At 34.9% G+C, this 15,694-nt stretch overlaps 2 protein-coding genes across 2 annotated transcripts; both read left to right on the plus strand.

Moving 5' to 3' along the window:
- The first annotated feature begins 149 nt into the window (after positions 1-149).
- On the plus strand, positions 150-4,248 carry LOC109581924 (uncharacterized). The gene is made up of 5 exons (XM_019996427.1): positions 150-206; positions 275-519; positions 1,421-3,378; positions 3,487-3,529; positions 3,584-4,248. The coding sequence occupies exons 1-5, from the start codon at positions 181-183 to the stop codon at positions 3,859-3,861; spliced, it is 2,550 nt and encodes an 849-aa protein (XP_019851986.1). The 5' UTR covers positions 150-180; the 3' UTR covers positions 3,862-4,248.
- A 302-nt stretch (positions 4,249-4,550) lies between these two features.
- LOC109581932 (uncharacterized) lies at positions 4,551-7,191 on the plus strand. The gene is made up of 4 exons (XM_019996437.1): positions 4,551-4,657; positions 4,709-6,659; positions 6,732-6,774; positions 6,839-7,191. The coding sequence occupies exons 1-2, from the start codon at positions 4,558-4,560 to the stop codon at positions 6,328-6,330; spliced, it is 1,722 nt and encodes a 573-aa protein (XP_019851996.1). The 5' UTR covers positions 4,551-4,557; the 3' UTR covers positions 6,331-6,659; positions 6,732-6,774; positions 6,839-7,191.
- The last annotated feature ends 8,503 nt before the right edge of the window (positions 7,192-15,694 follow it).

Consider the following 15,694-nt stretch of genomic DNA (forward strand, 5'->3'; position numbering starts at 1 on the left):
TGAAAGAGCTCCATATATTTTTATAATTATTTTAATAATTCTTTTTAAAAATTATTTTGCAGCAAGAGCAGAGTAGATTAATTATCATAATTAGATTAATATCTAATTATTATTAGTGGGCGTATTTGTAAATAAAGGGCGTAGACACTTACTGCCAAGCTAGAAGGTCAACTTGAAAGGATGACATCTAAATACACTCATAATAGGTAGGCAAAGCTTCAAAGCATAGATTTTGCAAGTTTTCATGTACTGTGTATGCTTACATCAATTGTAGGGACACAGCTAAATCCAGCGATGAAATATCTGGTGACAGTGTAGCTCTCTCTTCTACCAGTCAGGCGGGGCCTGACTATGTCAGTCCATCTTATGAGGCAGAAGAGATCAGTACTGCTGACAATGATATTAAACCTAAATTTGTTCCTGGAGGCTTTGGTTTATACCAACAAAAAAGTGACTTTGCTGTTACTCTTGATGATATTCCTGTTACACTTGATGTTACACTTGTCGTCAGGCCACTTGGTAATTTCTGATTTAATAAGGTTTTAAAGTTGCTTAAAAATTTAACACATTACCAGCTACATGTACGTGTATAATTATGATCTACTATATAGCAGAAAAATTTCACAGATCCGTTCAAAAATTAATTTCATGGCTTTAATTTTTGTGGTTTTCTACCTTTCAGCTGTATTGAATCAATTTTCGCAGATTTTATTTTCGTGAATTTTGAAGAAATGCAAACTCCACGAAAATTTTGGGTCACAAAAATTTTCCGCTATACGGTACGTGATATTTATCAAAAATTTTGGTGAGAGTTTATTATTTTTATATTTTCAAATACATAAATTATTATAAACGTTCTTGTATGCTGTATCAAAATTTAAGCTTATTCCAACCAAAATTGTTTTTATGATTGCTATAAAATAGGCCAAAGCCCCTGTAACTATTATAAGGGTCTTTGGGCGAATTTTGTCAAATATGACTAGGAAAGAATTCTTAATTTTATATTTTTTGTGATGCATATACATGTGTACATGTGTTATGTTGTGTAGCAAGTTTGAATTTTTTCTGATTGAAATTTTGATTTTTTTTACAAATTTTTAAAGTTGCTCCAAAATCCAGTCGAAGTCCCTTGGTCAAATTTTGCCAAAATTGCCAGGAAAAAAAATCTCCATTTTAATAGTTTTTCTGATATATATATATATATATACAAGTACAATGTAGATGCTCTTAGATTGTGTAGCTGATTCCAATCAATATTTGTTTTTTTATGAATATTTAAAGTTGCTCCAAAAGCTATGTATTGTATTGTAGTGCTCATCAACTCATAATGCATGCTTTTTAACTCACTAAGCATTCTTTGTGGGGAGCCCTGCATTTCCCTCTAGTTTCACTTCTTAGTTTAACTCAATTTTTATTTTAGACGATAAGATTTCGTATGATGTTTTTTGGGATATCATTCTCAAGCAAAAAGTTCCAGTGACGACAAGTCTTGTTGCAGTCATGGGTTTGCCTAGCTCTGGAAAGACGGCAGTTTTGGAATCCATTCTGAGGCAAAAAGTAAAAGTGAAAGATGGAGCAAAAATTGATCATTACCTTCGAAGAAAGAAAAATGAGCAGTGTTTGTCAATATATGAGCTGTGTGCTCTTGGCAGTTCACGACATGACAAGTACGCCTGGTCCTTTGCCACCAATCGCTATGGGGCAATTTTTTCTATTCTTTGTGGTCTCATTCGTCTATACCCAATCATATCAAGCGTTGAGTTTGAACTCAGAGATCAAAAGCCAGAATCTGTCATTGAAGAGCACGTTCAATGGTTGATGGGTAATATTCAAGATTTACTTGAGAAAATTAAAGATGAGTCAGGCAAGCTGACCCTCATTCAAGATGGCGTTTCTCTCATTAACGTAATGGATGTTGGCGTCAACAAAGCTCTTTACGACTTTTTATCTATGATGCTGCTCTCTTGTGACAGACACATTCGTCTAGCTTTCTTTTCATTGAATAGAGATGGACCTAAACTTCATGAGAAACCTGACCTACCATCTCGACGTTATGGAGATAGAAAAGATGACATATTAGTTATGCAGCCAAGGTCACGACTCACATATCTCCTCCACTTTGCTACAGTTGGTTATACTAATAAAGACCAGCTTGAAAAAGAAACAGAGAATGCTACTGTTATGATTGCAACAAAGACAAGGCCAAAAGGCTCACCTGCAGGAAACACACCTTCATTAGATCAAGCCAAGAAGGAAATAATTGAACAAGCAAGATTGAGAAATGTAGACCATTTTCTAAAGAACTGGATAGTAATTGATATTGATGACGAGAAATCCATTACAAAAGAATTTGGGCAGAGGATGGAAGACATCCTTAAAAATAAATATGATCAGCTCACGATACAGCTTCCCCTTCGATGGATATTTTTGAGGAGTCTTGTAGTGTCACTGGACAGTACTGAAACAAAGGCAATCATCCTGTCAAAGAAATATATCATAGAAACGGCAGACAAGCTGAAGATGAAAGAGGATGAAGTTGAAAATTTTCTAAAAACATTCACTGACTTTGGCAGCATCCTCTACATGCCTCAGTATGACGATATTAAAGATATTGTCATTGTCAATATTTGGGAGTTCACTCAGTACCTAAACAAGCTTTATTATCCTCAGGAAGGAGAGCCGTATGCTACCAATCTGTTGAAGTATGGAATCATATCAGAGTCATCTGTCAAAAAGATTTTTTTCAAGCATCCTAAGAATGCTGAAGATTTTATGACAGTTCTTACAACATTTGCAATGGCCTCTAAAATCAAAAGTGGTCAGTCTATCCTCATTGACCAGAAGCCACTTCAGCCTGAAGTGCACTATTATTTACCATTAGCAAGAATTTGTGAAGTATACAAACCATCAGAAGAGGAGAATGATTATGCTTTCATTGAGATAGAGAGTGTCAACTTCCCAGCCAATGTACAAGCTTGCATTAGCAATTCCATTTTGAAGAATAAAGATGCTGTTCTTATTGCCACAGAACACAATAACATTTCACGATTTCAATTCCAATCTGAGAGTGGTCCTCCTGTTAAGATAGAGATGATATACAAAGGAAGCAAAACAAGATTAAGAATAATGAACAGCTCCAATGACATACTCACATCTCCAGCAACAGTTGAAGCATGCAAAAAAGTAATCACTGGTTCCTGTAGATGTCTCCAAAGAAAAATTAATGTAATACGTGACCTCAAATACAGTTTTGCTGTTCCCTGTGCATCTCCTGAAGGTGGATGTCATTTTCTCTATAATGATTGTGAGCCTCAGCTCTGTGATGCTTGTTCAACTGAAAATAATTTTAGATTATGCTGGAGCAAAGCAGCAAAACAGGTATAATGATAGCATAATAATGATACTAAAGAACAAGTTTATTTACAATAAAATGATATCTATCAACTATAGTTGTGTATTTATTGTTGTCTATTTTGTTTCATGTAGTGTGACTTGTTAAGCGAAGGCAGTGGAGCAAGAACGAGTGAAAGTAAGACAAGTGTTAACTCAGTTACAGCTCATTGATATTATAATTATTTTTCAGATAATCTACTGAACTTTCAAGATATTTCTGGAATTATTACAGGCAAATATAAATTTGATGCCTTTAAAAAAGCACTGAACATTGATGAAAGTAAATTCCCTGATTTGAGTAATCCAGAAGATAGTGAGGATAGTAAAAAGAAGGCAATGATGTTGATGCTGCTATTGTGGGAAAAACAAACTGACAAGCATACTAGGCACGCTCTGATAGATAGATTAAAGGAGAATGGGTGTGATGATATGGCTGAGAAACTTAAAAACACTAGTATAGCATATTAGTCTAAATTGCTGTTAGCATTGGCTTTATTTTACATTATTTTTTAGCTGCATTTAAAATTTTAAATATTACTATTTTCCATTGTTGGGCGTGGCTTATAAAATTTAATTTTGTGTCGTTTTGGTTTTGACAAGAACATAACACTTAGAACAGGCGCATTCCAGAAATGTTTTGACTTTGTCCGAGCTTTTCATTTGCCCTCCCTGAAAGAGAAGGTTCTGCCTTAAGAGGGTGATCATGGATGTGGATTACCTAACAAATGCAGAGCCGGTCGCCGTTGGTGCTACTGCTGATGAAGGTGGGCCGTCTGCAATTGTCACAGGCGATTTGGGGGATTACAATAGAGGATATGCGTGCTAAGTATATTCATAGCTTTTTAGTACCGTATATCCAACCCACACAGTAAATTGGCCGCCATGTTGGACGTCAAGTTTATTAAGAGTTCAATGGGGGAAAACACATTTTCTTGCCTTGCTACCTTCTTGAGGCCTTTTTCGGAAGCTTAGAAAGCATCCTGAGGATCTAATGGGGTCTAGTAGTCACCTGAAAGATTGCTATCAAGAAATACAGAGCGGTTTCCTGGTACCAAGCCTTTTTCTATCATTTCTCCATTGCTGCCAATGGAAAGTTGACGTCCAACGAACTAATTTTTTTTGTTGAAAGTTATTACGGTATGCAATGAATATAATTATTTTGCAATGAATATACTTAGCACGCATATCCTCTATTATCAAGAACTAAGTGATTTTGATGTTAAAGGTGATGATATACCTGCTGATCTTGTCGTGAAACCATACAGTAAGTTTATCCAAATAGTAACTTCACTACTGAATTCTTAAACTATTATAGAGGAGAAGATTTGTCATGACTCAAAGTTTTGGGATATCATTCTACATGAAAAGGTCCCAGTTGTAACAAGTCTTATAGCAGTCATGGGTTTGCCTAACTGTGGAAAGACAAAAGTTTTGGAATCGGTTCTCAAACAAAAAATAGAATTAAAGGATGGGGCAGAATTAGGGATTCATTATTATTTAAACAGAAAGAGAGACGAGAATTGTCTGTCAATATATGATTTATGTGCCCTTGGCAGCTCACAGCACAATAAATATGCCTGGTCATTTGCTACCAATCGTCATGGGGCAATTTATTCAATTCTTTGCAGGCTCATTTGTCTAACCCCATGTGTAGCAGACATAGAATTTGAAGTTACTAATCAAGCACCAAAATCTGTCATGGATAGGCATGTTCGATGGCTAATGAGGAAAACCAAAAGTTTACTTCAGAATATTAAAGATGAGCCTGGCAAGCTGGCCCTGATTCAAGATGGAGTTTCTCTTATTAACGTAATTGATGTTGGTGTCAATAAAGCTCTTTACGAATTCTTATCAATTATGTTACTGTCTTGTCACAGACACATTCGTCTAGCTTTCTTTTCTCTGAATAGAGATGCACCTAATCTTCAAGAAAGACCCGACTTACCTTCTGATTGTTATGGGAAGAGAAAAGATGATGTATTAGTTATGCAGCACAGGTCACGACTTACATATCTCCTTCATTTTGCTACAGTTGGTTACACTCAGCAGCAGTGGCATGGAGAAGAAGTGCAAAATGCCACAGTTATGATTGCAACAACAACAGATTCTACAAATGATTCTTCATCAGATCAAGCCAAGGACAAAATCATTCAAGAAGCACAATCACGGGGTGTAGACCAGTTCTTAAAAAAATGGTTACAAGTTGATGTTAATGCCAGTCACTCTGTAGCAGAATTCAGAAAAAAGATAGAAGACCTAGTAGAACATAAGTACAAGCAGCGTATGATGTGGTTCCCTCTCAAATGGATAGTCCTGAGGAGTCTAGTGGTATCGCTTGACAGTAGGGGAATGAATGTTATGATTCTACCAAGGAGCTTCATTATACATAAAGCAAAAGAGCTTAAGATGACAGAGAAAGAGGTTGATGAATTTTTAAAAGCATTCACAGATTTTGGCAGCATTCTTTACATGCCTCAGTATGATGATATTAAAGATATTGTCATTGTCAATATTTGGGAGTTCACTCAGTACCTAAACAAACTTTATTATCCTCAGGAAGGAGAACCGTATGCTCCAAATTTGCTAAAGTACGGAATCGTATCAGAATCATTTGTAAAAAGAATCTTTTGCAAGCATCCTGAGAGTGCTGAAGATTTTTTGACAATTCTTACAACAATTGCAATGGCCTCTAAAATCAAAAGTGGTTTGTTTATTCTCATCAACAACCAGAAGCAAAATAATGAGGTACACTATTATTTACTGTTAGCAAGAATCCATGCAGAATATACACCATCAGAAGAGGAGAATGATTATGCTTTCATTGAGATAAAGAGTGTCAACTTCCCAGCCAATGTACAAGCTGGCATTAGCAATGCCATTATGGATAATAATGATGATGCTGTTCTTATTGCCACAGAATATAGCAATGTCTCATGATTTTTATTCCAATCTGAGAGTGGTCCTCCTATTACAATAGAGATGGTATATAAAGGAAGCAAAACAAGGTTAAGAATAATGAACAGCTTTAATGACACATCTCCAGCAACCATAGTTGAAGCATGTTACAAAGTAATCACTGCTTCGTGTCGATGTCTTCAAAAAAAATTAATACAATACGAGACCTCAAATATAGTTTTGCTGTTCCCTGCTGTAAATCTCCTGATGATAAATGTCACTATCTATTTTATGAGCATGACCCTGAATTCTGTGATGCCTGTCCTACTGAGAATAATTTTAGATTATACTGGAGTTTGGCATCAAAACAGGTCAGTAGAATTACATAAATGTAATTGTAAGTTGTAATAAAAGTGTTGTATTAAATGTTTATTTTTTTGCAGTGTGAATTGCTAGGGAAAGATAGTGAAGCAAGAATGGATAGAGGTAAGTTTTAATTCAATTACTGCACAATATGTAATATTATAACTGCATGATTTTTACTTTTTAGATAATCTACTGAAATCCCAGGATATTTCTAGTCTTATTACAGATGATTATGATTTTAATGCCTTAAGAAGAGCTCTGAACATTGTGGATGATAGCGGTCTATTGCCTGAAGTGAGTAGTTCAGAGGGCAAAAAGAAGGCCTTGATGTTGATGCTGCTGTTGTGGGAAAAACAAACAGACCAGTCTACTAAACATGCCCTCTTGAATTTACTGAGGACAGATGGGTGCTATAGTATTGCTAAGAAACTTGAAATGCTCATCACCGAACTTAATTAAAATTAATAGAATTGCACATACACTCACTAAATCTAGTTTTTTAAAAAATTTTTTAGATCATTCTTTTAATGCATTATACTCAACCTTAGAATTTGCTTGCAATTATTATTCTTTGCAACTACATAGTGAGCAGGGTAATTGCAAATGTTGAATCAGTTTTATATGCCAATCCTGCATGACTAAGACCTGATCATGTTATATGACATGACTTCATATATCGTGTAGAAAATCATTGAGCTGATTCCGACCAAGATTATATTTTTTACAAGTTGCTCAAAAAAATCTGGCCAAAGACCCTTACTAGACATTGGCCGAAAATTTGTTTTAAAATGATTAAGACAGATTTCTTTATTTTTATTACATTTTGTGATGTATACACATGTACTTGTGTTGTGTGGAAAGTTTTGACTTAATTTTGACTGAGATTAGAATTCTTGTGAATTTTTAATTTGCTCAAAATTGTGCCAACGACTCTGTACAATAGACATTGGCAAAATTTTGTCGCAAATGACTAGGTGAGAATTCTCAATTTTTATTCATTGATGCATATACATATATTTATGTTGTGTAGAATGTTTGAGCTGATTCTGATCACACAATTGGATTTTTTTATTTTAAAGTTACTAAAAAAGGGTCAAAATATCTATGCTACAGTACAAGGCTGTTGGCCAAATTTTATCAGAAAGGGCTATAAGAAAATTCTCTAGTATTTTCATTCTTTTCTGATGTTGTTTATCAGGTTTGAGCTAATTACGATCAAAATTAGATTTCTATGAATGATTTTTAAAGTTGCTCAAAAAATCTGGCCTGAGACTGTGTACAATTATGTACATGCATGTATACTATAATAGTTCACAGAAAATTCAGTCAAATTTTGTCAGTAAATAGCTGGGAGAAATTTTTTACTTTTATAATTGTTTCAACCAGATTCTATCCATGAAGGATTTTCAGAAATTCTTGCCCTGGGGATTTTAGGAAATTTTTAAGGCTACCGGGTGGTGGAGTTAGTTAGCGGACAGGTGAGGCAGTCTCCGGACAGTGCGGACAGAAATCGACCTTGTAATGGATCCAACGTCTTTGTTGAGGTAACTGAGTAATAAAATAAATAGCAATGATAGTAAGGATGAAATAATGATGTTTTTAGACTAGATAAGTGTATAAATGCATGAAATGTAACTGTACTGTTTAAAATGGGGTGTGTCCGCCTTAGTCCACAAAACCAGGTTTTGCACATCCAGCAAATAAAATCAGTCATCATCCTTTTTCATTCCTCTACAAGCTTTGAAGTGGTTGGGGGTACATAGGCTTATCTCTGGGTTTCTCCTTAAAATACATGCCACCATTCTTTTTTTCAGGAATATTGATGGAAATTGTTGGGCCTTTTGTCCGAGGCAGCAAGGCTGTCTGATAACCTATTTTAATTATTTTGATAATCCACTATACTAATTCATTCTTTTCTTGTATAGATGATGGACCAAGCCTTGCTGAAACTTGCTTAATTTTGAAGCTGGAGTGGTCATGCATGTATTGGTGGAGCTCTTTGGTATTGAGTATTTTCTCTAGCAGTACCAGAGAATTTTCATCTCAAACTGTCTCTATAGCCTTTTCCAAGTCTTCAGTCTTCCATAATTCCATTTCCCCCTTGTGTTTGCTGTTACTGTGTATTATTATCACTGTCCGGTAACTGCCTCTGTCACCAAGGTGTATTTGCTCTTAAATAACTCTTACTACATTATTTATATATTGTTTTACATAATTTCATCAAATCGTGTAATTAATTTCCTTTGTATTGATATATGATGTTGGCATATTCAAAACTTTCAGTCTGCAGTTTCAAGCTGTTGAAATTTTTTGTATTTTAAGAGACATTTGAATATTTGGACTTAGCAATCGACCATAATCATTTGCAGTCAAATATAACATAGAATAGCTATTGCAAACTTGCTGAAATTGGTTATAGCTATTGCAGATGGAGAGCTCTACCCCTCAGAAAAAAAATTAAGTTTCTACTCAAATGTTTAAAATTTTTATGGGTACTTTGAACTTAAGTGTCCGTATACTACCGCTGTCCGTAAACTACCTACGTTACTCTATTTGTAAATAATGGGCGTAGCCGTAAGGCAAGACTAGACTTGAAAGGATCAGGATGACATCCAAAAACACTCATAACAGGTTAGGCAAAACTTCAAAGCAGTGAGTTTCCAAGCCTGTTCATGTACTGCCTATGCTTATATCTTTTTGTAGAGACACAGCTAAATCCATCGACGAAATGTCTGGTGACGGTCCACTCTATCTTACGGAACCAGAAGAGATCAGTACTCCTGACAATGATCATAGTAGTAAACCTGAATTTGTTCCTGGGGGCTTTGGTTCATACCAACAAAAAAGTGACTTTGCTGGTACTCTTGATGATATTCCCGTTACACTGGAGGTTAAACTTGTAAGGCCACTTGGTAGGTTCTGATTTTAAAAGTTTTTAAAGTTGCTCAAAATTTATCAAAGTACCAGCTACATTACCGTGTAGCGGGTTTATTTCAAGGATAACAAATTTTGCAGATTTTTTCAAGATTCGCGAAATTAAATTCCTTGAAAATCAATTTAATACGGCACAAGATGGCAGAATAGTGAAAATTTGCAAAAATTGAATTCCTCAAACTTCCGGATACGGATCATTCGCAAAATTTATTATTTTCGATAAAACCCTCTATACGGTATCTGACTAAAGCTACTCCCCTGGTTTGCAGAATGCAGTACAAACGAATGGAAGAAAAGCATAAAAAGCACAAATGCGCAGTTCTTACATTTATGCTGCTGCTACTCCTGCTATATATAGACACCTATGAATCAGTGAGGAGCCTCTTTGCTGCTTTAAACATTCAACTTCATTCCTTCTTATTTTTGGACTTTTTTCCTCCATCTCCATTCCTTCGATCATATAGATATACTACCCGTAAACAGGATTGGAAACTTCAATGGTAATAATTGCAAGGAGGGTTGGGGCGTATCCTCACCAAATCTGATGAAATCTTAGCAAAAGCATTGGCTCTATGGCGAAACTTTCTGGGACTCTAGCAGCTGTATTTCAGAATGAAGCAAGCAAATTTTTGCTTACCTTAAGGAGACAATTCCTTCAGCTCACATAATTCATTACCCTCTGATTTACACTTTTTTTATTCCGTGCTGTAAAGTTTATTAATAATAATAATAATAATAATAACAATAATAATAATAATAATAATAATAATAATAATAATATTTTAGCAATTTTCATGGTACTGACATTTGGCTGGTACTTAATTTAGCGTTTTTGATCATTTGGTATTAATAACTACTAAAGAATGTAAAACATTTGGGGCGAGCCTAAGCAAGTGTGCTGTGATCTACATGTATGAGCAAGCAAAGCAATTGTACAAGTCTAAATACAGTAGATCTTGTTGCATTAATCTTGCTTAAATTGCTTCTGCAAGCTTTCACTGACTCTGCTCCAAAAATGTAAAGTTATCTTGCTTACAATTAGAAGCAGTCAATGAACAAAGAAGATTGTCATCTGCTTTGTCTAAGCCTTTGGACAGCAGTTTAGTCTTATCTTGCTGACCGTTTGCTGCACAAATAGCTCAGAGTTGCTGACAGCTGCCATTTTATTCATTGTGACCACACCCGCTTTCAATGAAGTTATTAATGTTAGCACGGACTTAAATTAGCGATTTTTTTAAAATCGCTAAAATTCACTAAATTAAATACCCGCAAACAATTGTCTCCTTAAGGTATATAAATTTGTAGATGCTTCTTAAGAGCCTTCAGTACAACATAACATTTATTTAAGGTAATACTCACTAGTAAGAGCTTTTTAGGGTATTTGAATTTTTGCCAGAATGCTCGGGATTCCATTACTCACAAAATACACAACACAGACTAAAATGAACATCACGGTGCACTGAAGGCTCTTAAGAAGAGTCTATAGAAGTAAAACTCGGCTGTTTCATTCTAAAATGCAGTAGCTAGAGTCCCACAAAGGTTCACTGTTGGTATACTAAGAGTGGTCCCAACCAGCCTGGTACCCATGGGTGATGACGGTAGTTTCCGATCCCGTTTACAGGTAGTATATTTATGCTTCGATGTAGCTTTCTGCTAACCAAGGGGTGTGGTACTTGTGTGGGTGAAGATTTCTACGCCTACATTTAATCATGATTTAATGGTATTCATACTTTACTTCAAAGGAAGTGTGAACTAACACGCAGGTTATGTATATTATACTGGGTATTTTTCAATTTTGAAGAGAATTTCTCATTTTTATATTTTAAAAATACATAATTAGACATGTTCTTTGTAATGTATTAAGATTGTATGATATGTGTGTTTATTATTATTGTAATGTATAGGTGTTGATTAGTAGGTGTGTTTGTTTGCATTCTTTTGTATGAAATTTTACTTCCTGTCTGTCCTTATTAAAAACTCTGATTTGTGTTTTGAAAAGATAGATTTTGTGCATAGTAAAGAATTAAGTGGTATTGTCTGCTCAAGTCTTGGATATATCACATTCTTGTGCTGTATGAAAATTTTAACCTGATTCCAACCAAAAAATTTTACAAAATTTTTAAGCTGCTCTAAAACAGGGCCAAAATCCCTGTATAATAGTACAGAGTTTTTGACCAAATTTTGTCAAAATAGTACAGATTTTTTAATCAAATTTTGTCAAAAATGAATTAAAAAATTTTTAATAATTTTTGTTGTGTAGCAAATTTGAGCTGATTCGATTGAAATTAGATTTGTATGAATTTTTAAAGTTGCTATACGGGGTATTGACCAAATTTCATCAAAAACGACAAGGAGAGAATACTTCATTCTTAAAATTTTTTTACTTATACATGCTCTTGTGTTTGAAGTTTTGTTTTAACAATACACCTTGAACACCATTTTAATTTCCATAGATGCCTATCAAAATTCTATCGTGTTTTCATTCATTTCAATGTAAACAGAAGCATAAAACAGGCTCAAAACTATACAGATTGCATCGGTTTCATTGCTGTGTAAAAATAGCCTACTAAAACTGGCATCTATAAAATTTGTAAACATCAGGCTTTGCCCTCAGTTTCTAAATTCCCATAGGAGTTGTTTATTCATTATGTACTTATGTATGTTGTTTAGCAAGTTTGAGCTGATTCCAACCAAAGTTAGATTTGTTACAAATTTTTTAAGTTGCTCATGCAAGAAAGGGCTAAAGTCCCTGTACTATAGTACAGGGTTTTTGACCAAAAATTTTTTCAAAAATGACTGACAGAAAATTCTCCATTTTTATAATTTTCCTGATGCATATACATATTTTTATGTTGTGTAGCAAGTTTGAGCTTATTCTGATCAAAATTATATTTTTAATGAATTTTAAAGTTGCTCAAAATTGGGCCAAAGTTAGGGTTGGAAATAAGACATTATTTTGAGTGAGCAAAATGAGCACCAAATAATATAAATATTCCATTGATTTTTAATAATTTGTATCATAATCCATGACCATTTCTGAGCCCATTTTGCTTTGATAGTTCCGTATCCTTTTCTTGGTTGCTCCTCAGACTCTGAAGTTTTATTACTGTCATTTAAGGTAGAACTAAGGCTAGCAATTGTGTCCCTGTTAGCAGAAGAAAAGCAGGAGCTGAAGCCAAATGCTAGACTGATTAGTAGCCAATAGCCATTTTAATTGCTGCAGCACAATTTATGGGTTGAGTTTTCAATAATTAATAATTATTAATAGACTTTAGTTAGTTTGTAATTGGCAACTATTTTGAAGTAAAATTGTGCTCATTAGGGAAAAATTGGTGCTATTTTGCACACTTGAGCACTGTTATAGTACAGGACCATTGGCCAAATTTTTTCAAAAATTGCCAGTAGAAAATTATTTATTTCTGATACATATAGAATAGATGTTTTTAATTTGTGTAGCTGATTCCAATCAAAATTTGATTTTTATAAATTTTCAAAGTTGCTCCAAAAGCCATGTATTGTGCTTTTTAGTTTACCTAGCATGCTTTGTGGGTAACCCTGCATTTCCCCTCTAGTTTCACCTCACCATTTAACTCATTTTTTATTTTAGGTGAGAAGATTTCGTATGATGTTTTTTGGAAGCTCATTCTCAATCAAAAAATTCCAGTGACGACAAGTCTTATAACAGTCATGGGTTTACCTAGCTCTGGAAAGACGGCAGTTTTGGAATACTTTCTTAGGCAAAAAGTAAAAGTAAAAGCTGGAGCAAGAATCGATCATTACTTTGAAAGAAAGAAAAATGAGCAGTGTCTGTCAATATATGAGCTGTGTGCTCTTGGCAGTTCACAGCATAACATGTATGCCTGGTCCTTTGCCACCAAGCGCTATGGGGCAATCTTTTCAATTCTTTGTGGTCTCATTCGTCAGTACCCAATCGTATCAAGAATTGTGTTTAAACTCAGAAATCGAATGCCAGATTCTGTCATTGAGCAGCATGTTCAATGGTTGATGGTTAATATTCAATATTTACTTGAGAAAATTAAAGATGAGTCGGACAAGCTCACCCTCATTCAAGATGGCATTTCTCTTATTAACATAATGGATGTTGGCGTCAACAAAGCTCTTTACGACTTTTTATCTATGATGCTGCTCTCTTGCGGCAGACACATTTGCCTTGCTTTCTTTTCATTGAATAGAGATGGACCTAATCTTGGTGAGAAACCTGACCTACCATCTCAACGTTATGGAGAAAGAAGAGATGATGTATTAGTTATGCAGCAAAAGTCTCGACTCACATATCTCCTCCATTTTGCTACAGTTGGTCGCACCACAAAAGACCAGCATGAACAAGAAACAAAGAATGCTACTGTGATGATAGCCACCAGGAAAAGTTCAGCAACAGGAAGCACACCTTCACTGGATCAAGCCAAAAAGGAAATAATCGAGCAAGCAAGATCAAGAGGTGTAGATCAGTTTCTAAAGAACTGGATAGTAATTGATGTTGATGACGACCAATCCATTACAAAAGAATTTGGGCAGAGGATGGAAGACATTCTTAAAAATAAATACGAGCAGCTCACGATACAGCTCCCCCTTCGATGGATTTTTTTGAGGAGTCTTGTTGTATCACTGGACAGTACTGAAACAAAGGCAATTATCCTGTCCAAGGAATATATCATAAAAATCGCAGACAAGCTGGATATGAAAGAGGATGAAGTAGAAGATTTTCTAAAAACTTTCACAGATTTTGGCAGCATTCTCTACATGCCTCAGTATAACAGTATTAAAGATATTGTCATTGTCAATATTTGGGAGTTCACTCAGTACCTGAACAAACTTTATTATCCTCAGGAAGGAGATCCATATGCTGCCAATCTGTTGAAGTATGGGATCATATCAGAATCAACCATAAAGGGAATCTTCTACAAGTATCCTGATACATTGGCTGAAAATTTCATGAAAGTTCTTACGACTATTGGGATGGCCTCTAAAATCAATAGTGGTCTGTCTATTCTTGTTGACAAGAATCCTCTTTTGCGTGAAGTGCACTATTATTTACCATTGGCAAGAATCCATGAAGTGTACATACCACCAGAAGAAGAGAATGACTATGCTTTCATTGAGATAGAGAGTGTCAACTTCCCAACCGATGTACAAGCTGGCATTAGCTACGCCATTATGGATAATAATGACAATGCTGTTCTTATTGCTACAGAACACAGCAATGTCTCACGCTTTCTATTCCAATCTGAGAGTGGTCCTCCTATTACAATAGAGATAATATATAAAGAAAGTAAGACACGACTAAGAATAATGAACAGCTCCAATGACATACTCACATCTCCAGCAGCAGTTGAAGCATGCTGCAAAGTAATTACTGCTTCATGTCGGTGTCTTCAAAGGAAAATTAATACGATACGTGACCTCAAATACAGTTTTGCTGTTCCCTGTGCATCTCTCAAAGGTGGATGTCATTTTCTCTATAATGATTGTGAGCCTCAGCTCTGTGATGCTTGTTCAACTGAAAATAATTTTAGATTATGTTGGAGCAAAGCAGCAAAGAAGGTATCTAGTTTAAATTATAATTGCGTAACATGATAATTGTTTAATTGATTCATTATATGTATCTGTTGTTCTGTTTCTTTACAGTGTGAATTGTTAAGCAAAAATAGTGCAACAAAATTAGGCAAAGATAGCAGTGCAGCAAGATTCAGTGATGATAGTCTTATAGCAAGCTTTAGTGAGAGTAAGTGCTAGAAATCTATGCATGTATATAAAATAGCTCTTAAAAATATGCCTGGTAGATCATTAGGATTAAACTTTAGCTGATTATAGTTTATATTAAAGGGTAAGTCCGGTGTATTTTTAATGAATTTTTTTTATTGGCTTAATATGATTGCCTGACCATAATAATGATGTATTCCAACTCCCATTGTCTAAAAAAAATTTTCACTGAGATATGAGCCTTCAAAGATGCTCATTTTTGTTACTTGCTGTCGGTGGGTGTGGCTAAATGTGACGTCACTAGAGGCATGGATGCAGCTAAATCCATTCCTTTATGGGGGAAATAATCCTTTATTTTCAAGAAAAAGATCAAAATAGCAAACAA

Source organism: Amphimedon queenslandica, unplaced genomic scaffold (assembly GCF_000090795.2).
Source record: "Amphimedon queenslandica unplaced genomic scaffold, v1.1 AMPQUscaffold_13410, whole genome shotgun sequence".
NCBI classification, from domain to species: domain Eukaryota; kingdom Metazoa; phylum Porifera; class Demospongiae; order Haplosclerida; family Niphatidae; genus Amphimedon; species Amphimedon queenslandica.

What these genes read in the sequence shown, in the direction of transcription:
- LOC109581932 (XM_019996437.1), top strand. Translation starts at nt 4,558, where the DNA reads ATGAATATACTTAGCACGCATATCCTCTATTATCAAGAACTAAGTGAT. An exon ending in TCTTGTCGTGAAACCATACA is followed by an intron (nt 4,658 to 4,708) that starts GTAAGTTTATCC and finishes AAACTATTATAG; the next exon opens with AGGAGAAGATTTGTCATGAC.
- LOC109581924 (XM_019996427.1), top strand. Translation starts at nt 181, where the DNA reads ATGACATCTAAATACACTCATAATAG. An exon ending in TCTAAATACACTCATAATAG is followed by an intron (nt 207 to 274) that starts GTAGGCAAAGCT and finishes CATCAATTGTAG; the next exon opens with GGACACAGCTAAATCCAGCG. An exon ending in GGAGCAAAGCAGCAAAACAG is followed by an intron (nt 3,379 to 3,486) that starts GTATAATGATAG and finishes TGTTTCATGTAG; the next exon opens with TGTGACTTGTTAAGCGAAGG.